The 23,459-nt window shown below is 57.7% G+C and overlaps 1 protein-coding gene across 11 annotated transcripts in view; it reads right to left on the minus strand.

The window, feature by feature from the left end:
* Nucleotides 1-23,459, minus strand: part of CACNA2D2 (calcium voltage-gated channel auxiliary subunit alpha2delta 2) — a 140,428-nt gene that overhangs the window by 61,422 nt on the left and 55,547 nt on the right. For all 11 annotated transcript variants that reach the window (XM_027523733.1, XM_027523732.1, XM_027523740.1 and 8 more), the window contains exon 3: nucleotides 10,266-10,382. In XM_027523733.1, the coding sequence (XP_027379534.1) occupies nucleotides 10,266-10,382 (117 nt within the window). The remainder of the gene's footprint in view (nucleotides 1-10,265; nucleotides 10,383-23,459) is intronic.

Genomic DNA, 23,459 nt, shown 5'->3' on the forward strand with positions numbered 1-23,459 from the left:
CCTCGAGTCCTCTCCTGGAGTTCTGATCTCTTGCCTGGACTCCGTCTCACTGCCTGTCCATCCATCTGTCCATCTGCTGGACTGTTCAGGCCCCCTCTCCTCTGATGTCTCTGGATCTGATGACTGGGAACCCAGGGAGGAGAGGGCTGGCACCAGGGCCCGGGAGGTCAAAGGCCTTCTGCATAGAGGGTGGATAAGCCCCAAATCTAGCCTTCAAAGGCTTGGAGGCTGACTCTACCAGGGAGTCCTCCTGAGTCATACCAAGGTGACACTGTGCCTGACCTGAGTCCAGTTTCCTCCCTAGGGCTGTCTTTGCTGCTTTCAGCCACTTGCCCAGCCCAGGTTGGGCAGTCCTGTGGGTGAACGGGTGAGGCACGGGAGCTGCCCCACTGGCCTATCCGCCCCAACTGCCCAGGAAGGGGCTGGGCCCCGGGGACCTGGGCAGCTGGTGGATGGGGCCTCGTACCCTGGGCTATCTTGATAACTAGGCTCCAGCTGGTGTTGACACAGCAAACATGCTATGACTCCCATTCGCCGAGGCACAGAGTGGGCAAACACCGGAAGGCTGGAACAAAGGGCCTGGCAACCGTGACCAGCCTCTCAAATAAGGGCCCCAAGGCCTGTGCCAGGAGGCAGGAAGCATCGAGCAGCCTGAACAGTGTGGCCCACGGAGGTGGGAGCTGGGGACGGGCTTTGGATGAGGTAGGAGAGGGGGTAGAGCTGGCATGAGGTCCTACAGCCTCGTGTTGGCCTGCCAGCGGGGCGGGGCGGGGCTGAAGGAGCGCAGGTCAGTCTTGTCCACTGGGGTCCATCCCACCTCACATCGGCATGGTGCCCATGCTCAGCTGATGTCACCACGGCCTGGGCATAAGCTCTGATGACAGATCTGTGAGGCTGCACTTGAGGTTCTACTGGACAGGTAAGAAAACTGAGGCTCAGAGAGTATGAGCGTTACCAAGGGCTTGGTGCCGCTCGAGGGGAGTGTGCGGGCTGCACATGGTGCAGGGTGAGGCCCTTAATTCTTGGCCACCTCTTGCTCACCTGTATCATGTGCCACGTTCCACCTTCCTAATGGGGACTCTTGGTCAGAGGTTCTTTTGGGGTAGTGTAAGGTCAGGACGACCCAGCTTGTGGTCACTGGGTGAGGGCGCAGCTAGACTCCAAGGAACAGCACCCACACGGGGCACAGCCCATTCCCACCTTCCAGTGCCTCCATGCACGTGCTCTGCGGAGCCAGCCAGAGGTGAAGCCCTCCGCCTCCACGCATGGGCAGATGTCCAAACATGCCACGCACACACTCTTTCTACCTCTGGCCTTTGTACTCTGCTGTGCCCTCTGCCTTGGATCCTCTTCCTTCCTCTCCTCTGCCTTGCTGAGACTCCAGTAATACTCCTCTTTTCTGCCATCCCAATTCCTCTAGACCTGGTCAATATCCACGGGCTCACCACCCTGGATCCACATTTCGTGGCATGGGTCACACCCCTGTCACCTTGAGCAGACAGTATGCCTCAAAGGAGGTGCCCTGCAGGTGTACCTGTGGCTGGTAACCTAGGCTGGCATGTGGACACAGGAGGTGCTCAGCACTCAGTAAACAGAGGCTGAAGGAAGCAAAAGACACGGAAGACCAGATATTCCATGACACACTGAGGCAGGGCCAGCCTCATAGGCTCCTGCCCAGGGTCACTATGGCGCTTGGTCCAGCCTTCAGGTGTGAGCTTGGAGAAGACAGCTGAGGGATCCATGAGGGACCTGAGGCCCTTCTCAGCACCCCAGAGCCCCCCATGCCCTCCCCACCCGCACTCCCACAATTCACTCTTTTTCAGACACCCACTGCTACAGACACTGCTCGCTGGGTATTCTGAGCCACAGAAAAGGGGCTGAGAGAGGTGACTGGCTGCTCTGAGGACTGCTGATGGTTTCAAAAGGGCTGTGTTTACAGATATGCAGCGACCGCCCCAGGCGGTGGGCCCTTCAGCCTGCCTCTGTCACCTCCCCATCCTCTCTGCCCTCCAGTGGAAATAGTTATGCACAGGCTGCACCTTCCTGGCTCCCTTCCCAGCCCACAACCCTTGTCTCAGCAGATTCAGTCTGAGTCACTTCACTGCTAGGCTAGGGCTTGTGCCTTCCTTCTTCCTTTTCTCCATCTTTGGAAAACCCCAGGCACTGCCGCTCTGCCAACCTTCCAAGGCTCAGCTCAAACACCACCTCCTCCCGGCTGTCTTCTTAGACTTGCCCTCTCATGTCAGCCGATCTGCACACCTCGTAGCTTGTTTTCTGTCCCCTCGAAGTCTGTCATCCTGGAGGGCCACTAGCCCGCCCTGCCTTAGACGCACACCACCTCCCCCAGCCCTTGTACACGGGGATTTCAGAACAAAGGGCCAGACACTATTAAAACTCAATTAAATTTCTCACTTCTCTGATCCTGAATTAGACTGGCTCGTCCCTGTGGCACCTGCAGGCCCTTTTACTCTGCTTCCTAGCATCTGTGCCCCCTCCCCCTTGCCACTAAGGACACCTGGGGAGGTGGGCAGAGTGGGAGAGGCTCCTCCCACAGTGCTGGCCTCTGGGGAACGAGTCCAGCAAATCAATCATCCTTGGTCCCAGGGTTCATTTTCTTCATTTGGCCAATGGCCCACCTCCCTACCCCATGCCCTAGAATCCCCCTCCTGTGGTGGGCAGGGGCAGGGGTGTTAAAAAGGGAACACAGGGCAGTGAGTCCCAGCCTGCATGTGCATCCAGCTGCCCTGACCACCTGTTCTCCAGGGTCCCCAGTAGAGCTCCTGCCCTTGCTTGTGCTTTGCCCTCTGTCTGGCAGACCCTCACCATTTCCCTTCCCAACCCTGGGCTTCTTCCTCTCTGCCCTAGTCAGCACGGCTCTGCTTCTCCATCCTTGGGAGCTCCAGAGGGGTAGGCACATTGGGTCAGGAGCCAGTGGAGCAGGGGGAACCATGACCCTGTCTCAGCCAGGCAGTAGTTGGGTTGGCATCACCTCTGAGCCTCTGTTTCCTCATCTGTAAAATGGGAATTCTGTCCCACCGAGAGCAGAGAGAGGCACCACACCCAGGGTCAGGCTGGGGGCAGTGGAGAAGGTTTGCTGAATGACAGAGAGAGCAAGTGAACGACAGGGAGACTGAATGCTGCCCCCAGGGGATGCACCTGGCCTCATGAGCAGGGCCACCGGGTAGGAGAGGCTCAGACACCCCGTTCTGGGGTGAGACCTGGGCCTGGGGTGCCTCAGTCATGCATCCCACAGGAGGTGGGCGCTGCTGGTCGGGGAACGCAACATGCCTGACGTGCAGCAACAGTGAGCCTTTCCCTTCAGTCATGGGAGAGAACACGGCAGGGAAGCAGCAGGTGAGAGGGTGTAAGACCCTCAAGGACATTGCACCTCTGGCCCCCAGACCCTTCCTTCGGCCAGTGGATATGAGGAGTGACCACAGCTCTTCTGACCCCTCCTGAGGCCCCTGGACTTTGCAGGAGGAGCAGGGAAAGGAGCCTGCACCATAGGGGTAATCCCAGGGACCAGGGAAGTCCAGCCCGAAACCCACAGCTCAGCCCTTCCGGACCCCCGGAAGGAGGTCAGGCAGGCGGGCGAGGAGGAGGGAATGACAGGATTTCCCCGAGGATCCTTGGCCATTCCCTAGCCACACCCCTCCCTCGCTGTCTCCCTGTCTGTTCCCAGGGAGGCCAGCTCCCTGTCCCGCTAGCTCAGCCTGGGCGCCTTCAAAAGGTCTGTGCGTTTTCAGCCACCCAGCAGGGATGCGGGCGGGCGCAGGCTCCCATACGTGCATCCACCAGCCTAGGAGAAGCCTCTTTGCCCAGGGCTCACGCTGGGGCCCAGGACCCTAGGGTGCATAGCAAGTGGATGTCGGTTCTTCATCCCTTCCGCATCCAGGTGGCCCACCTCCTCCAAAGTGCTCCTTCTGACCCCCACTCCTGAGTGGTCACTCTTACGCAGAGGTGTCCCAGGGTTCCCACAAAGGGGCACCTGGTGGATGCCCATTCACTAACTCAACACTCCCCCATCCCCAGGGGCCCCAGCTGGCTCCCCTGGGTGGCAGTGGCACCTTGCCAGGAAGCCGCGGCGCTGTTTGGGTGAGGGGAGAATAATCAGCCCTAAACGCGGCAATCAGGGAGAAAAGGCTGCTTGGGCCCTCGGTGGCCACATGTGCGCCTAATTGGCTCCACGTGTCCGCGGCTCCTTTTAAGAGCAGGAAAAGTGGAAGGGTCAAGATCTCTTAATGGTCATAATGGAAGGGAGGCAGAAGCCTCCGCCAGCCCCACATAAACACCTTTTAATTGCCCAGAGAAGGGTGGGCGGAGGCAGCTGCTGCTGCAGAATTCCCTGCCTGTGTGTCCACCGTTTGTGTGCCTTTCCGAGCTTCCCTGGTCTGGAGTCAGACCCCAGAGGGTGACCTCCAGCCAGGACCCGGAGCTGCAGCCCTAGCCTCTGTTCTGCAAATACTCACGAGGCTCCGACTCTGGACCAGGCCTTGGCAGCAGGTGGTACCCCGGCCCTGTCTTCCCAGGACCCCTCTGCTTGTCCAACCTCCATCCATGAATGTATCTGTGGACCCAGCTTTGATCTGGCCTTCAGCTGCCTCCAAGGGTGAACATTCCCCCCACAATTCATGACGCCTCCTCCAGGCTGCCCCAAGCTCACTCTTTCCCCTTTGAACTGCAGGGATCATGCTCCTGTTTGGGCTGCTCCATTCTGTCTGCATCTCTTTGAGGTCCCCAATGTCACCCTGCTTCTGAGGTTTCTATAATGACTGCAGCTCTCTGTTTCATCAGACCAGTGGTTTTCAACCAAACGGGACTTTGCCCCCAGAGGATATCTGGCAACACTTGGGACATTTCTGGTTCTTGTAACTGGGGGAGTGATGTACACTGGCCTCTGGCCGGCAGAGGGTCAGGACGCTGCTTAACCACCTGCAATGCACAAGACAGCCCCCACAGCAAAGAATCATCCTGCTCAAAATGTCCACAGCACCAACACCAAGAAACCCTTATGAGGTGAAGTCTGAGAAAGGAAGCGGCAAGTCAGGGGGAGCTAGGCGGAACGCTGTCCCTCCTGACTATGGCAGGTGGTCTGCCCCACAGCCCCTGGCCCCTTGGCTCCCTCCCTGGCTCATTCCTCCTGCTCCTCTGAACACTCAGCCCAGAGCGCAGTTCCTGAACAGACCCAGCCACTGCCAACAATGCATCAGTTTAATTGGGTTAAGTGGCCATTAGCGGCAAAAGCAGGGCGGCTCTGTGCAGAAGGGTTTTTAATTTTACTTTTTAAATGATGCTCGCTCCCCAGAGAGGCCACTGATGGTGGGAATGCTGCCCACTGGAACCCCTAGGACCAGAGCCACCAATGTGCCTCCCCACTGCCCCATCCCTCTAGGCATCACAGGGTTGGGCTAGCGGGGCTGCTCAGTGTCTTGTCTCCACTGACCAAGGAAGATGCAGCAGGGCAAAGCCTGGTCCAAGGTCATTAGGTCATCCCAGAGCAAGTCCCTGCCAGAGGGGACCCACCTGCTCCTCCCTTGGCCCTGTCCCCTTGCGGATAGCAAGCACCTGCCCACTAGTGGCAGCACAGAGGAGGGCAGTTTCTGGGGTTTGGAGCCCGAGTACCCGCATCTATAGTCTAGTTTTGCTCTGAGATTTGGGGCCTGTGGTGTAACCTCTCTGGGGCTGCTTCCTCAAATGTAAAATGGGGATGTATGTATGTATGTATGTATGGAAAGTCTCTCAGTTGTGTCTGACTCTTTGTAACCCCATGGACGGTAGCCCGCCAGGCTCCTCTGTCTGTGGAATTCTCCAGGCAAGAATACTGGAGTAAGTTGCCATTTCCTTCTCCAGAAGATCTTCCCACCTAGGGATCAAACCCTGGTCTCCTGCATTGCAGGCAGACTGTCTACAGTCTAAGCCACCAGGGAAGCCCAAAACAGGGATAGGAGGGGGGTAACTCTGGGTTGCAGGGAGGATCTGCAGACATCTGAAGTGTTTCAGCTTCTCTTAGGCTGCGTACTTGGTAGACACTCAAAAAGAGGCCAGTGATTGTGGAGAGAAATTATTTCTGCCTTTTTAGGGGAAATGTCCTGAACTCTGATTCAACACTGAATCATCTGTGGACCACTGAGAAATACTGAAGCCCAGCCTCATCCCTACATAATCTACTATATACGGTCTAGGGTGGGGCCTAGGCATCACGATTTAAAAGCCCTACAGGTGACTCCAATGTGACCATGGTGTTAAAAACGCTGCATGAAGGCAAAGATGCAAAGGCATAGGCTCTAGAAGGGTCTGGGTCCCCAGGACAATGAGAAGGAGCTGAGGGGGAGCATGAGGAACACAGGAGCGGGGTGGGGGGGATGGGGGTGGGGGGAGGGCAGAGCTCAAGGGCCAAAGTCTCCAGGTCCTGGATCTCGGCCAGGAATTCACTGCCTCCAGCTTATTTGAGGTTGGAGGTGTAAAGGTGTCCCTGAGATCAGGCTTCTAGCTGCCACACTGATGTCCCTTAACAACCTGCTCTGGCATGGCTGCTCTGGCTCTGGGCTTCCGTTCTCTAGGAACCACGCTCACTGAGCCACACTGCCCTTGGCCTTGTCCCTGAGAGCAGCCTGGGATGCCCCACAGTGGGGTCATGTCTCACGTCCCATTGCCTCTCCCCTGAGCCCCACAGCAGGGGTGCCCAGGATGGTGCTGAAGGTGACACGACCTTCAGAGACACTGTTTTCACTGTGGCCTTTATAAATGATGACTCCTGGAGCTGTGAAACCAGAAGTACTGGGCAGGGATGGTCTCATGTCCCCATTTTCCAGAGGGATAAACTAAGGCCTGGGACAGGATGAGACTGAGAGCTCCAAGAGGACAGGAACGGGGCCTGTCCTTCCTCGCTGCACTCCCAGCACTGGCCTGGCGCACAGTAGGCCTTTAGTGAGTGCTGAAGAATGGATGGAGGAAGGAATACAACCAAGAGATGACCTTTCTGAGGAAGGGGCTGAGAGAGGCTCCATCTGGGAGGACAAGACAGTCCTGACTTGGGTCCAGCTCTGCCTCCAATGTGCGATAAGAACTGAGGCACCACCCTACCCTTCCTGGAACTCAAGACCCAAACAAAGCAGGCTCTGTCTCAGAGGACCCATCCTCCAGGATAGCAGATGTCCCTAGAAGGTCCCCTCCATGTCTCCTAAGCTGAGGCCCTAGCAGGTGTCCTGGGCTTCAGGAGGCTGCTTGCCTGGCATTGCGAAATCCCTGACTTGGCCTGCTCTGCCTGATTCTTGGCTGGGAAAACCACTCTGTGCAGCTTGGAGAAACTTGTTACAAACAACTGACTGTCCCTGATTAGATGAGACAATGAACTTCCGTCCTGCGTTGCTCGGTCCCCTCCTTTCGAGCCCCACATTAAAACTGCAGACCAGGGCAAGCGGATTTAAGTTGGATTCTTGGATGGGGTCCAGAGCGAGGACAATGGAGTGTGGAGAGGTCCAGACCCCCAACATCCCTCTCTCCACATGCACTCAGGCTGCAAACACATGTGGGAAAGGAGAAAGGAGCCAGAGCTCGATTAAAAGCAAAATGAACAACAATGAAGAGCAAAGCTCATCTTGAACAACCAGGACCAAGGCAGGTCAAGGACAGTCCTCTCCTTGCCCCGGAGATATGGACAGGAGAGTCTTCTGGATCTGTAGTTGGGGGTATTACAGTAGGAGGGGTTCATTGGCCGGGAGAGTGCTGGGCTCCGTGCACACCTCTGGACTAACATGGGCAGTCAGGGGCCTGGCTTAGGGTCAGAGAGACCTGGGTTCAAATCCTGGCTCGGCCATATCCTGGCCTAACGCATGGCATGTCCGAGTCTCAGTGTCCCTTTCCCTCAGGGGCTGCTGTGAGATGACATGACAGACTCAGAGCATGGTGAGCACCTGATCAGTGAGTGCCTCTTCCTGTCATTCCTCCCTGGAGAGCCAGCGTGCACCGGGCCATGGGCACCTGGGCTGGACTCGGTGGGAAGGAGGCAGACTTCCATACTGTCTCTGGGGCAGAGTCCGGCATGTGGGGCATAGGAGAGGCTGGGGATCAAGAGCCCAGGCTTTGGGCTCCCCCACCCCCGAGCTATGAAGGCTGCCTGTTTCTCCAGGAGTGGGGATAGGAGCTGGGGGAGTGACTCCAACCCTGGGATGCTCAGAGGGGCTGGGCAGGGGCTGGGCAGGGCTGGGCCCTGGGCTCCCTGTGTGGAGGGCAGGTGGGGCATATGTTACCACCGCTCAGCAACCCCTGCCAAGGTAACTGGTCCTAAAACCAGGGTGGGAAGCAGGTGTAAAGGGGGATGCTTTCCAAAACTGTCAGATGGTTTCAAGCAAGTTCAGGGCTTGTGGCCTGTGCTCTGTACACTGGGCAGCTGGGGAGGGGGCAGGCTGAAAAGCAAGGGAAGTGGAGGGCAAACAGGGGATCTGGAATGAAGTGGGGAGAGGACAAAGAGAGAATGAGAGAAAGGAGGGCAGAGTGTTCAGTTCTAGGCACAAGGCACAGAGGTGGGCCATGGTGCGCTGGCTGCATGAGGCAGGCAGATGGTTCCTACAACCAGGGGACACTGTCGCACCTCATAGGGGCTTGGCTCTGCCTCCTCCCCATGACAGTCCACTTCCTCAACTGTCTCCCTGCCTGTGACTAGGAGAACCCCAAGGTCAGACTGGGCCCAGCTCTGGGGCCTCTGGGTCCACACTGGGTGGGATGCCCTCAGGGTTCCCCCACTCTGGTCCTGGATGCCGGCCTTTCCCTAGTTCATGATCCCAAGTCACCTGGCACAGGCAGGGGATGCCAGGGGCACAGGAGGGCCCAGCTCCTGCAGAAGGGGTTCCTAGTCCCCTCCCAGGGTCTGGATGTGGTGGGGGTTTGGCTGCTCTGATGTGACCCTGCTGGGACCCTTGCTTGTGTGGTCTTGCTCATTAAAAAAAGACAGCTTTACTGAGATACTATAAAATTCACTCACATCAAATATACAATTCAGTGTTGGCTTGTTTTAGCCTTTCAGAGTTGTGCACTCATCACCACATTCTAATTTTAGAATATTTTCAGCATCCCCAAAAAGAAACCTTGTGCCCATTAGCAGACACTCCCTGTCCCCTCCCTTCCAGCCCTAGGCAACTGCTAATGTAGTTTCCATTTCTATGCTTTTGCTTACTGTGGACATCTCACAGATATGGGATCACACAATAGGTGTTCCTTATGACGAGCTTCTTTCCCTCAATGTAATGTTTTCATATTCATCCACGTCGTCCATCCACATGTGTACCAGTATTTCATTCCTTTCTACTGGACATCTCTGTGACACAGGCAGGGGCAGCAGCAGTTTGTGCCTCTGATCTGGGGGCAGCCTGGACCCCCTCCCTTCTTTCCTGCACAACCCACCCAGGGCACTCTGCAGCTCCAGGAGCCCTTTCCCACCTGCTCTCCCAGGGGTGGGTCTGCTGGCTTTGTAGACCTGGTCAGGGGGACCAGCAGGTCCTGTCACCTCGCAGGACCATGGTGTCTTGGAGCTGGCAGGCACAAGCTCTCAGCAGAGATGGGAACACTGAGGCTCAGAGGTAGGTGGAGAAGTTGTGGGCAGAATAGGAGCGCCAGCCTCCAAAATCACACGGCCGTGGCCTTCTTTGTAAGGTGTTCAGGGCCCTCCACACTCCTCCTGCCTCAGAGTCTGCAGCTACCTTCCCAGCCAATAGGTCGCTATCCTGGCCAGGGAGGATTCCCAGGTGGCTCAGTGGTAAAGAATCCACCTGCCAATGCCAGAGACACAGGTTTGATCCCTGGGTTGGGAAGATCCACTGGAGAAGGGAATGGCAACCCACTCCAGTATTCTTGCCTGGAGAATCCCCTGGACAGAGAAAGCCTGGCAGGCTACAATCCATGGGGTGGCAAACAGTCAGACACGACCAAGCACGCCCGCTTGCACACACACATCCTGGCCAAGTGCTCACCCTTGGCACACTCATAAGCAGAGTGGAGGAACAGGAAGACCCCAGGCCCAGCAGAGGCAGGACCGGGGCTGCCACTGTACCCATGCAGGGCCCCCGAGGCCCCGGGCCAGGGGCCTACTCCACAGGAAAACATCCTGCTCCTGCCAGCAGCTGCCCACAGTCCACGTGGCATAGCCTGCCAGCGACGGCCTGGCCTGGCTTCAGAGGGCCAGGAGGGCTGTGTGTTCACGGCAGGTCGGGACGGTGCCCTCATGGTGCAGGCCACTCTGCTCTTCCCTCCACCCACACGACCACACCTACCTTCAGGGCCTGCACCTTCCTGTCCAGCAGGCTCTCAATGTCCCCCGCCACCTTCTCCACCAGCTTCTGAGGCTCATTCTCCTGCACCTCAAACAGATTCCTGTTGTCCTTGTAGATCTGGAAGGAAGCAAAAGCCTGGGGTGAGGCCAGGGTGATCTCCCACTCCTCAGACATGGCGTCCATATGCCCTCGCTGCACAGTTCCCCACTGAACGGTCCTCACCTCTACCCTGACCCCAGCTTTGGCCATTGAGAGAGAACAGGGAGGTCTGGGGGTCCCGCTCAAGCTCCGATAGACTTGGAAGAAGTTCAAGGCCATGGCTCCACTTGCGCTGCTTGTGTGAGTCTGGTGGGATGAGGTTGTCACTGCCTTCTCTGGGACTCAGGGTTCCCCATCCAGGGGCCACAAGCAGCACCTCCCTGACTGGCTCAGGCTTGCTAATAATAGCGGGGGGCAGGGTGCTGTGGGGAGATGGAGCCAATAGGCACACACTGTACCCCACATACCGACACGAAGGTGCTCTCACACCCATAAACCCACACATGCATCACACACATAGAACCACCTCTCCACACAGGCTCAGGCATCCATACCCCACTTTCGCTGGCACTTCCCCAAAGCGTTTGCAGAAACCATTGTGGGAGCTCAGTGTGCCCCAAGGGGCTCCTCTGTCATTCTGGGCAAAGAATATGGGGACAGGGACCAGGGAAGAAAAGGCATACAGGGGGAATGAATCTGCTTCCCCTCTTCCTTGGTGGGGCTTGGCCTGTGTGCACACGCATGTGAGGGTGTAAATCTGAGAGTCAGCATCTGCATGTGTGAATGGGTGCTATGGCTCAACACACACCCATCTGTGTGTACGAGCCTGAGTGTTGGGATGGGGTGGGGTTAGGGCGGCTAGATGAAGCCTGGGGGCTGTATGTGAACTGTGGAAGCAGGTTTCCGTGGGCATCTTTGTTCACGACAGGGGTCTTAGGTGTGTGCATGTGTGTGTGTGTGTATATGTGTGTGTGGTTGTGCACTGCACACCCCTACATGTGCCTCTGAGCCTGAATGAGCCCCCATATCCATCCAGGTGACCCCAGGAAATCTGTGCCGCAAGCTGGCTCCTTCAGCACAAGGTCACGGGCTGGTCGCCACAACAGAACCGCAGCCACCAGACTTTTGCCATCGGGCTGTGCAGAAGTGGAGGGATGTGGAGAGACACAGAGAGGAGGCGATGAGGAGGCGATAAGGAGGTGGGAGAGGCCGCTGATGAGAGACAGACAGGCGGGGGAGATAAGGTCGGGAGAGTGACAGGCAGAGTAGGCAGATAAAGGCCTCTGGCATGTGACAAGGGGAGGAGGTGGGGGACCCGGTGCCTTCAGAGCCCCGGCCCCGCTGCCCAGTGGGCCCCTGGCAGTCCAAGGGTTAAAGCAGCGCTCAAAGCTGGCTCAGGCAGTCTCCTCCTCCCACCACCCCCATCCCTCCCGGCTTCTCTTTTCTTTTTGTCCTTCTCTTAGAACAAAATAATTTGTGGTGAAGTCGCTCCTTCCCACAGAGCCGTGGCGATTATAGGGAGAGTCACAGGCCTGGCTGCATGGTCAGGCAGGAGGGAGGCCCCCAGTGGGCGCCGGGCAGGTTGTTTACGGGGCTCCCCAGGGCCTGCCTCAGGCCAGAAGCCCCAGATGGAAGACAGTGGTGGAGGCAGAGGCCAAGCAGGGGTCAGAGCCTGGGGGCATCACTGAGAAATGCAGGGAGGCTGGAGCCCAGGGCCCACTGCGGGAGAAACTGAGGCTCAGAAATAGGAGAGGACAGGTCAAGGCCACACGACTGTGAGGGGACAAGCCAGTCACCCGTCCTCCCTGACGTCTTCCCAGGTTTCAGGACATGAAAAATACACACCCTTTCTCAATTCTAGACCACTGCCCCCAAGTGTGTTGAGGCCTCACTCAGCCACACTGGCTGAAACTCCTGCTGAGTGCAACCCAGCAGGCTGGCGTCAGCAGGGGGCGCAGCCGTCTGGCTTCTCAGGGCAGGGTATGAAGTTCCCATATCTGACTCCCTGGTCAAGGTCATTCCCCGGCACCCCAGCAGTCAGGGCTGTCCATGGTGGCGGGAGCCCTGGTATTGGAGGGTGGACCTTGCAGCCTCCTGACAGCTCTCCTCTGGGAAGCCGGGGGTCCCTCCCCTCTGGGTCTAGGATGCCCCTGGGCAACCTGGCATGGTGCTGAACCAGGGCTCAGGGGCTGCAGAGAGCGTGGGTTTCCAAGTGGCAGAGTCACACCCAAAGACCGTGACAGCAGGTGCAAGGGCTCGGAAGCAGGGACCCTGTTAAGAAATAGCCCATCTCAGTGTCCGATCTGTTAAATGAGAGAATGGCAGTCCTCCCCTCACATGCTGACCAAGGACCAAAAGACTCATGCCACGAAGAGCCTATATTAATTTTCGTAGTATTACTGCTATTGTTTAGGATCACCAGAATTCTGCAGATGGAATCATAGTCCCATCCCTGCCCCTACTGTCCTGGCTACGTCTGAATACTTAGGATCCAAAGCCTTCGGCTCCCACTGCTGGGCAGGCAGCATTGGTCTCCCCAGGTCTGCCCACCTCCCATCCCACCCTCCCTCCCAGGCCTCCTCGGACAGCACCCCTTCCGTCAGTCAGCCTGTCTTTGTCTCCATCTTGGCCTCAGCCACGGTGGTGATAACAGGGGAGCCTTGGACAGTATACAGCCATGGCCACCTCCCTTCCATTGCTCCCCAGGCACTGGGTCTGTGTACAAAGGAACCACCAGCCAATGCATGTGCCAAATTCCATGTTCAGGAGAAAAGCTCCAGGGCAAGCATGACCCAGGTCTGACTCCTTCACCTCCTCCTGCAGGTGTGCCAGCCTTTGGAGTCTGGGGCCACACCTGCCATGCTTTCTTCTTGGGTCTACTCAAAGATCCACCATGACATCCTCTTCTCCCCCTGTTTTTTTCGGCTGTACCATGCAGCATGCAGGATCTTAGTTCCCTGACCAGGGATGGAACCTGTGCCTCCTGCAGTGGAAGCGCGGTGTCTTAACAACCACTGGACCGCCAGGGAAGTTCCCAGCATGATACCCTTCTGCTGGGTGCTGGTGCCAGAATTCGAGGCCGCTCCAGCTCACTGAATTGGCAGGTGCACTCAGGCCTCTGGGTCCCTGCTGCCACACCTCTGCTCACACTGTGTCTACCTCCCCTGCCTGCCTACCTACATCCTCCCTAGAGTGAGGTAGGGCAATGGGCAAGAAGGAGTTTCTGGGGAGATGAAGGCACAATTCCAGAACTGCAGGGACTGGCTGAGTTGAGCTCTAGCCAAGCCTGTCCCCCAATCCCAAATAAGCCTCTGAGAGGCAAGAGCCCTCCATCCTCCCATCCCAGGTGCCTCACCCCTCTCAACGTCCCCCTGGACCTGCTCCAGCTGTCCCCGTCCCCTGGGGTGGGGCCCTGAGCTGAACCCTGTGTCCCAGAGATCCAAGACACAGCCCAGCAGATGGTCCCACCCCAGGGGAGAGGTCATCCCCTGACTGATGCGGCCCAGGGAGTGCTTTCCACCTGCAGGCCCTGCAGGAAGTCCGGGAGGGCCCAGGGCAGCTCCAGAGCACCAGCCTGGCTCCCTTCAACCCCAGGCGCTAGCCCTGGTCCCTGGAGCCAACTCGGAAGCAAGAGAAAGAGCAGGGCGCACCGGGCGCAGGGCCTCAACAACCACAGCAGGACTGTGTGCCCGCTGGTGTCCTTGGCCCAGAGAGCTAATTGGAAAAACCCAACAACTCCCACAGCAGTGCCGCATGGCCCCCAGCTCAGCACAGGCAGCCGGACCAAGGAGAAAGAGACGGGGGCCAACAGGTCTACAGGCGGTGACAGCTCCACGCCGGCTGTGACAGAGGAGGCAGAGACAGGGGCTTCATCCCCCCGAGGGGATGGTGAACGGCAGTGGGACAGGGCAGCAGACTAGGGTACAGGCTGGCTGGGGCCAGGGGCACATGCTGGGGAGAGCAGGAGACACAGCCACAGAGGTGCTGAGTGACAATTCAGGAGGCGGTTTGCAGCCCCTCGTTCGCAGCAGTTCCCGGCTCCTCCACCCTGTACCACCACCCATGGCCAGTGCTCATCTTCCACCCCTTGAGGGCACCCCTTACCAATGACCAAGCCCTGTCCTTCCATGTCTCTCATCTCCCTCCCACCCACTTCCCTCAGCACCCCCACCCATGCCCCCCAGTGTTGGCCGCAACCCCAACCCTCTCTCAGCTTTAGTTAATTCTTTTGTGAAGCAGCATGTCTGGCCAGCTTGCCTTCTGGCCTTGGGAATTCCAGGGCCTGTGGGGGCCAAGGCCCTTTCAGGGGCCCCAGGGACTCTGCCTAGCCTCCTGCTCTCAGAGGTGTCCACACACAAGGGGGAGATGGGCCTGGAGGACACTTGGAGGAACAGTGACCTTGGGCAGGAAGCGTGGATGCTTGCAGGAGCAGATGGAGCCAGCCTTATCCTCCCAGCTCCAAACAGTCCTGCCTGGGAGTGGAATAAGTGCTGAGGCCCCTAAACACGGGGCAGCCACACAGGAGACAAAAGGCCAGGACCACTGACCTGGACAACCCCCCATCAGACTGTTGAGGCATTTAGACAAGTCCCAGTCAGCAGCAGTGGGGCCTGGACCCAAGCCAGCACCCAACCTGCCCAGGGAGAGGTGGAGAGTGGGAGAGACGGATACAAAAAGGAGGGCAAAGAGTGCAAGGGAGAGGATGGGAAAGGAAGGAAGAGGGGCTGCGGAGGCTGCAGAAACAGCCCTGTTTGCCGTGTGTTGACTCTGGCCACCCAAAGGCTGGCTGCTTCACACACTTGGCCTCCCTGATATACAAGCCCTGAGGAGGGACCATTCTGATGATGCCAGCTTAGCAGGCAGGGCACTGAGGGCCACACAGGACAGGTCACACAGCTGCTCAGCTAAGAACGGCCACTCTTATCCAGAGTGCTTGCTTTAGGTCACGCTCTCTGCAGTTCTGTTCCCTGCACTGACCCCCAAACTTCAAAATGAGGCACAGGGGATCAGCTGGGAATCTGGGCGGCCTAAAAGGGGCCTGGGGGACTCAGAGTGGCACTGGAAGCCCGAGGCCCATGGAAGGCAGGAGGGCCATTCTGCAGGGGAGGAGGGTGGATGACCAGCAGAACCAACCTGCTCGGCTAACCAACCACCCAGCCTTGGGAGTTAAAACAGGCACGCATGTGAGGCTCTTCTCTGCAGCGAAGGTGAACGGGCCCTAATCTCTGGAAAATTAAATCAGAAAGAAAATGGAACGAGAAAGATTTGATGCAGGCTGGGCCCTGCTGCTGCCTGACTCCTCAAAGGCTCAGGCTCAGCTGGGGGTTCAGCTGGGTGCTCCAGCGTCCTGCCCCACTTCCCTTGCCCAGGGCGCTGAGCAGGGTACAGGCAGGTGGCGGGGAGCTGAACCCCAGGATATGACCTTCCTGGGGGATGTGCTATTCTCCAGCCCCACCTTTAGCCACGTCTCAGTGTCTGGTCCCTAGTACTGAAAGGAGCGGCTGGGGGGAGTTTTAACTGTCCAGCTCTCGGGTTAACAGTTTCCTAGAGATGGTGGGACGGCCTTCTTATACCGGACTATACGTGGACAAGCAGTGGGAAGGCCACAGGATCTGGGATTGGAGACAAGGGCCAGCTGCTGGAAGGGGTACACTTGTTTAAGGGATCAGGGGAGCCTTAGGTGGGAGGATAGAGGGCTTTTGGTGGCCCAGAGATCCCGAGCTGGGCCCAGAGGGAGGTGGGGGGATGGAGGGACTGGCAGTGACCAGCTCAGGGGCCCCAGTCAGTCAGGGCAATGCTGGCCCCTGCCCTCAACCCCACCAGGCTGCTACTGCACCTGTCTCCTCCCTTTACAGAGAAATTGAGGGTATTGACATAGCTGCTAATAATCACCCTTGAAGACCACAGGGTGGAGGGAACAGCCAGCCACCTGGGCACCCTCTCACTGAGGGCAGATCCTGGACAGGCTGTACAATCGGGACGTTTCCCACGTCCAACCACCCGCAAGCCCCACAGCCCTGTTCCTCTGGGGCTGCCCACACCAGGTGCATGAGAAGCCTGACCCAGCTGCTCCGGGGACATACCAGGCCCTGGACTGTGTGTGTGGCAGACAGCGAGCTCCCTGCGGCAGGGGTTGTGGCCCCCCTCTGGCCTTTCTGGAGTGGGGTTTACAGTAAGGCAAGGGCAAGGGGCCCTGGAGCCTCAGAGCACACAGTCGGTGCACTGGTGGCGGGTTATGGGCCACTCGGCTGCATGCTTCATCAGCTGCTGACAATCACCAGCTGCCACATGAGGGTCCCATGTGGTCCTGCCACGCTGCCACCATCCTGCGGTGGGTTGGCTCCACAGTTAGTCAGCTGTATGTGGTGTCATGTCATGTCACACATAGTTTGTATATTGTGAGGCTGGTTGTCACATCAGTAATAGCTAACCTTCCATACAGGGACTTCCTGGAATGAACCCTCTGCTTAGAGAGGTTTGCAGATGCCTGCCTGGGCTGCTGCAATGGGCCCTGCATGGGCTACAATGGAGGACATAAAGGCAGAATGGGAATGGGGAGTAGGGCTCGAGACCTGGCTTCCTGGAGCAGATGACAACGTGGCCCTGTTGGGTTGGTGGCCCATCAGTGGCCCACCCCACCCCATATCCTTACATCCCTACTGGGCACTCATGTTCATGCCACAGGCTCTTTTTGGGGTCTCTGGAGCCTGGGGCAGCAGAGATGGGCCAGACCTTGTCCCTGTCCCCCTGGGACTCAGCACTGGAGAGGACAGATGTCCATTTGGGCTGCTAACGGCAGAGGGGTGGTGGTGGGGGAGGTGTGTAGGAGACATCTGTGAGAGAGGCTGGTCTGCCGGGGTAGGGTGGGCGACGGGAGTGTGTGAAGGAAAAGACTTAGATGGCTTGTCAGAGGAGAGGCCATTTGAGCGGAGCCTGAAGGGCTGGGCAGGAGTCCTCCAGACACGGGGGTGACTGGGGGTCAGGGACTGCAGGAGTAAAAGCAGGTGTTCTCAGGCTGGGAGCAGGGAATGGACTGCTCAGTGTCAGGAGCACAGAGGTGTGCAGGGAAGCTGGGGGGACGTGCTGATGGGAAGGGTCCTAGCTTCCCAGGTGGTGGGGGATGGAGTTGGGGGATCCTCAGGGAAGGAGGGGGTGTGGCCCAGATTCCAAGGTGAGAAGGCCCTGGTGGCTTCATGGCCCCTTGGCCCCCGAGAGGAAGCTGCCAGGAGCTCTCAGAAGCAGATTCCCTTCGAAAAACTCACAGGGGCCTAAAGCCCCCCGCCACCACCCCCAGCAACGCCTCCCTGTTTTTAAAGTTAAAGTTTAGTTGACTGTCATCCATTACCGCAATTAGTACATTATGTCTAATTATGCAATTAGTGTAAAAAGTGCACTTGCTGCTGAGAATGGGAAATTACGCTGCCTCGTTACGCTGTAAAATCCATGTCATAAAAAGGCTCAATCTCTTGTTTTTCAAAAGACACAAAACCCAACACAAAACAATAAACCAAATCCTCCCAGTTGAGCTAGGGCCAGGGTATGCCAATCTCTCTGCACTTATCCCCCTGCAGACTCCCACCTCTGCAAGGCACTGTCCCACCCTGGCCCCGGGGCAAGGCAATGACCCGCCACCAGGGAGTGCTGACGAGCAGCCCACTCCTAGCTGTGGCCAGTGTTTGCTGCTCTGAAACAGATGTGAATTTCTAAGCTGATTTTAAAAACCATGGCAATCCTGATTCTCCACCTGTTATTCCAGATCCAACTTTGAACCTGCCCTAGCATTAAGGCTTGTATATCTTAGGTGAGAGTATCCTGCAGGGGTATGGTTTCTAACCAGCTCCAAGAGAGAGAGGCAAGGTTCCTGAAGGCAGCACTCTGAGGTTCCTAATGGTGCCTGTGGGGAAAGAGGCATATTGCAGCTCAGGGGAAACTGGGGGAACTTTCTCACACTCAAACCCTAATAGCTTTGTCTGGATAGACAGTGAGCTCCCCATCACAGGAAGTATGCAAGCCCCATCTGTCAGAGATGCTTAGAAGGGGTTCACCTCACACAGTAGCTGGGCTCTAGGCTGCCATAGATAGCAGCATCCCCATGGCTGTGTGTCTACATGAAGCTGGCCGTCTGTGACTCTATCTTCCCCAGGTTCTGGCTCTCTCGGTGGTCAAGGGGATATCTGGGGACAGGTGTGGGAGGAGAGAGGAATCCGACAGGGTGTCTCCCTTCCACAGGGGTGACAGTGCCAGATGGCCAAGTCCATGGGAGCTGGGGAGGGGGCACACACCTGTGTCACTTCAAAAGCAAATGCTTCACGGTCAGGTCTCCATGACCCACTACCCAGCTCCAAAGTCAGAAGTTACAGCTCTAGCGTGGCCCACTTAGTGCCTGCCTAAGAAGCTCCCTCTCTGAGCCCCTTCCTTCAAGTTCCCACCACTCCTTGCGTGCCAGGTGCTTGACCCAGGCCTGGTGCTGGGGTGGTGCAGGGTCTCGAAGACTCCTTCCCAGACAGAAATCTGCCCTGGCCTCAGGGGTAAGATGCATGCACCTCCTGCAGCTGCTGCTGCCAAGCTCGGACGAGGGGTTCACAGAGCAGAGAACCTGAGATGCGGAGCCCCCAACACCCTAGGGCCCATGGGGCACTAGGAGCCCTGCAACGACCCCCACCTGCAATGTGTACACCGACAGCTCTGGGCGCATTGACGGGTCAGTGCCGTGCACACCCCGATGGAAGCACTTTCTGAGAAGGCGGCTGGATTTGGGGGAGGGACGGCACCTGGACCCTACTAGAGGGATACTTGTTGCCTATACTCAAGGTGTGAGGTCCCTGGACAGTTCCAGCCTTCCAGCCTTTGTCTACTCGGGTGATCTTGGAGAGCAGGGGAACCATGTCATGGCCTGGCCAGGTGGGCACCTGCCATGGAGGCCTCTGGCCTCTTGATTTGGTCCAGGATAGCATCAGGATGCAGAAGGGGTGGTGTGTGTGTGACCCTGGGCTGAATCAAACTACAGGCAAGATCTGGGGGCCCCTGCGCACTCCCCTTCCCTGAGCTGGGAGCCGCCGGCTGTCGAGGCAGCTGGGAGGGAAGCTGTGCCCAGCACGCCAGCTGGCACGGGGGGAGTGCGAGTAAACACACCCGCACTTTCCCAACTCGCAGAAGTCGCCGGGTGGCGGCCGGCTGGTGTGGGCGCCCATGTTTACAGGGAAACAGATTGTTTGTGCCTGCGTCTGGGCCCCCTCACCGCCCACCCTGGCTCAGTTCCCTCCCGCTGCTCTCCACCCCGGGGCCCCGCCTTCCCTCCTCCAGGACTCCTCAGCCTCTCAACGAAGGAAGACAAGGACAGCGATGATAGGCACCCGCCCATCCCCGTGTGGTCAGACAGGGCTCAGCGCATAACCCACTGAGTCACAACAATTCTGAAAGGCAGGCACAGCCACTGGCCCCACTTTACAGCTAAGGAAGTGAGGCTCTGGTAGGTGCAGAAGCCGGCTGAGATCGTAGTTATGAATGGAGGAGCCCGTGATACTGGGCATCTTAGACCTCAGTCATCAGTTTTAGGCTCCAGGGTCCCTCCATCCTGCCACCCCCGAGACAAGCCCAGTCCACCCTTTACCTGGGTCAGCACCTTGAGCAACCCTGGCCCAGCGTGGACATGGACATGGACACGGACCCCGCCCTCACCTTGAACATGGACCCTGCCCTCTTCTCGACACCACGGCCCCAGGACAGAGACCAGGGCCTGGCACTGGCCTGCCGTCAGGCCTCTTCAACCCCTTCACCTCCGAGTCTCTGTCTTTGGCTCCATACAGCCTAGTGTCTCCACTCTCAGGAGTGAGAGAACTGGCGGGGTGGGGTGGCAGTCTGGGAGCCAGGGTGGGCAGAGACTCCAGCGGACACTTGGTTGGCCAGGGAGGACTCTGACTCAAATTTCACAGAGCCAAGTGTTAGCAGGATCTCATCTAAGAGGGCTGTCCCTCAGTCTAGAGTTGGTGGAAATTTACCCCCATAAATGCCCTCATGAAATAGATTTGAGGCTGGGCCTGAGGCACAGTTCGAAGGCCAGGGAGCAAAGGATAAAGTCGGCTTCCTCTGCCCGAATCACCTCCATTCCAGTCCTCCCAACACTGATAGCCCAGGGTGGGCCACCCTCTTCAGGGGCTGGAGAAGGGTGCTCAGGGACTCCAGAGGGGCCAGAAACCCACCTTTCCCCAAGAGTCTCCAGGCAGGTTTCCTGGGTGGGAGGGCTCATCAGATTTTTCTTCATCCATCCCCCCTCCCCTCCCCCAGCTGTGACAAGGGCCCCAGGAGGAAACCAAAGTGCCAAGAGGGTCAGAATCTGTCCAAAGGAGACCTTCCCACTCCCGAGTCCCCTGCACTCACAGCCGAGAATTGGCTACATAACTGCAGGTCTGAGTTCCCGCCCTGCTCTTTACCAGCCGCGTGGCTTGGCATGAGCCTTCACCCTCAGCCGGGCTTTCTGGGGCATTCCTCAAAGATGAAAGGTCAAACGCAATGTGCCGCTGGCTTCTCAAGGGGCCTCCTTCCAGGGCCGCTCCCGAGGCTGCCCCACACTGTCCTGCAAGGCCTGACTTTCCAGGTCTCACAGGCTGGAAATCTGCCCTTTGCTGCTAAGACTTGCTGCTGAAGACATCGTCCAGTAATGACAGCACCAATTACAACTCGAGGCCCTAGGGCTGGCTGCTCTTGTGAAAACACTGGATCTTGGCACGTCAGGCACGCAGGATGGAGGCAGAGATGGAGGTAAGTCTGGGAGTGGCTGCGGCCTCCCATGGTGTTAGGGGCCCCTTTTGGGGGCAAGGTCATCCTAGGGCCCTGCCCCACACCCAGGCGCTCACTGTAGTTCCAGGTACGTGTGTCTAACCCACATACCAGCTCACACACCACATCTACACCCAGGGCCCGGAAAGTCACTTGCAGATCCTGCCCATGATTCACACTGAGGCTTCCAGAAAAGATACCACAGTTTGGACAGATCTGTCCACTGTCCCTGGATACCCTGGAAGGAGGCTCCATGAGAAGTCAGCAGCCCCAGGCCTGGATGAGGCTCTGTGGGTTTCTATCCACATCTCAAAAGGGGGTCTGCAGCCATCTGAAATGTTTTCAGCAGTGAAACTTTTCTGGCCCCAGATGGTTGGGGCTACTTGAAGGTTATCTCCCTAAATCTTCCTGCTGGACATGACACTGGAGAGGCCCCTAACAACACAGAGGGCTCAGGGGCTTACTGGGGGCAAGGGTGTGTGGCCTGCCAGACAGTGGCCTGTGGATCAGCCCCGGGAGGGCTGAGCCCCCTCCTCTGGTCCCAGTGCCCGAGTGTCAGGTGCTGACAGGCAGTGGGGACCTGAATCTCACTGGTGGTGAGTGTGCAAGCGCATGTGGGAGGGAGCACGCCCACGCCTAGGCTATCTCGTTCACGTCCTGTCGGCCTCTTCCAGCCCCATCTTAGTCCTTCTCCTAGTTTTTCTTTTTCTCTTATTTTCAATTTATAGGCTCTTCTTGAATTTTATGTATCCTTGTAAGAACCCTTAAATCTCCTGGAGAATAAGTTGGCGGCATAAATAAATAAACAAACAGGACGGAGACACTGAGGCCCTGCACATGCTGAAGATACACTGGGGACAGGTATGCATCAGGGGCGTGCAGGCACCAAGGACACGCACACGCTGGGGACACATGCCCAGAGGGAACCCGTTCTCTCGGGTCATTAACGGGCTCTCCTGAGCCCTCATAGGAGGGCTTGAAACACCCAGGGTGGTGACCACACAGGGTTTCCTAGAGCTGGGGGGCCGGTGGTCTCCATATATCCACTGTCAACTGGGGCTCCTGGGTGGGCCCTGGCCCCTCTCTGTGCCTCAGTGTCCCCTCACCTACTGTGGGGAAAGAGTGACAATCCTTGGCACCCCCCTCAGCTCCAGGTTCTTTCTCCATTAATGCAAGAACCTCAGTGGCCACTGGGGTCAACATTTATCTTCACCGTGACTGTGCTCAATGTTTGCCTTGCAAATGAACTGTGCAAACAGGACCCACTGCTCAGCCACGAACAACACTGCGAGGGTCCCTGGTCTGAACAGTCATGAACTTCAAAGTGAGTGAGCTGTGCTCAGGGGAGGCAGACACTGTGCCTGGGCTCCCCCTCCAGGTGGGCCACCTCCTTACTGCCCAGCAGACACAGAGATCCCCCTCAGCGATGATGCCAGGCTGCAGCAGACAGCTCCGGGGCACACATTCCCTCCTGCACACACGGGGAGCAACCATGGTTCGAATCAGCAGACGAGGCAGTCCTTCCTGCCCACCCCCACCCACAGACAAGAGGATACAGGAACGCCACGAAAACAGTTGATCTCCTTACTGATAGTGGGTGAGAAAAAATTATCTCTCCCTAAACACTAAAAATAAAACCCCATCTCCTAAAAGCAGGGCCCCTCTCAGCTCATGGCTTAGAGAGGCTTTGTCACTAAGTCCAAACGTAGATTTGCTGGAGAAGCCGAGAGCACTAAACCCTAGCCTGCCTCACCCAGGGGCTCAGCCTTGGGGTAAATTGGGGCCCCCCACCCCAACCACTGCAGTACAAGGCGGAGCAGTGAGCCCAGATGACGCTGTCCAAGGTAGGCAGGAAGAGGGCAGCAGGAACCAGGTCCATATGCTGCTCGTGCCCAGCTAATGGGCTAACAAATGAGCAGGTCTCGCCTCTAAAAGGTGATGAATGAGCAGTTGCCCAGGAGAGTGGAGGGATGGGCCCCCTCCCCACAGCTCTGCTCAGGCTCCGCCCTGACTTGGCACCTATGGAGTGCCCAGCCCAGCCCCGAGACTCCCCAGGGGTGGGGTGGGTGGGGGCTGGGGGTGACTATGGGTATGAGCAGGGGGAGGCCAAAAAGGGAATAAAAGGGCAGCCCCAGCCTTGGAGGACATCCCCAAACAAACTCAGACAGGGAGCCTGAAGTCTCCAACTGCCTGGGCTGCCTGCCATCATACTGTCTGGAGGGTGCCACTGAGGAGGGAGGTTGACTGACTCTTCCTTGAGACTCACCCCCACTGCACACACACACTGGGCTGGGGGACATGGGAGCCTGTGCCCTAAGGACTGAACTCTGGGGAGAGACCTGAGGCTGGGTGCTGGGGGGCCATCCACGGGCTGGGGTG

The sequence above is a fragment of the Bos indicus x Bos taurus genome, chromosome 22 (assembly GCF_003369695.1).
Source record: "Bos indicus x Bos taurus breed Angus x Brahman F1 hybrid chromosome 22, Bos_hybrid_MaternalHap_v2.0, whole genome shotgun sequence".
Taxonomy (NCBI): Eukaryota; Metazoa; Chordata; class Mammalia; order Artiodactyla; family Bovidae; genus Bos; species Bos indicus x Bos taurus.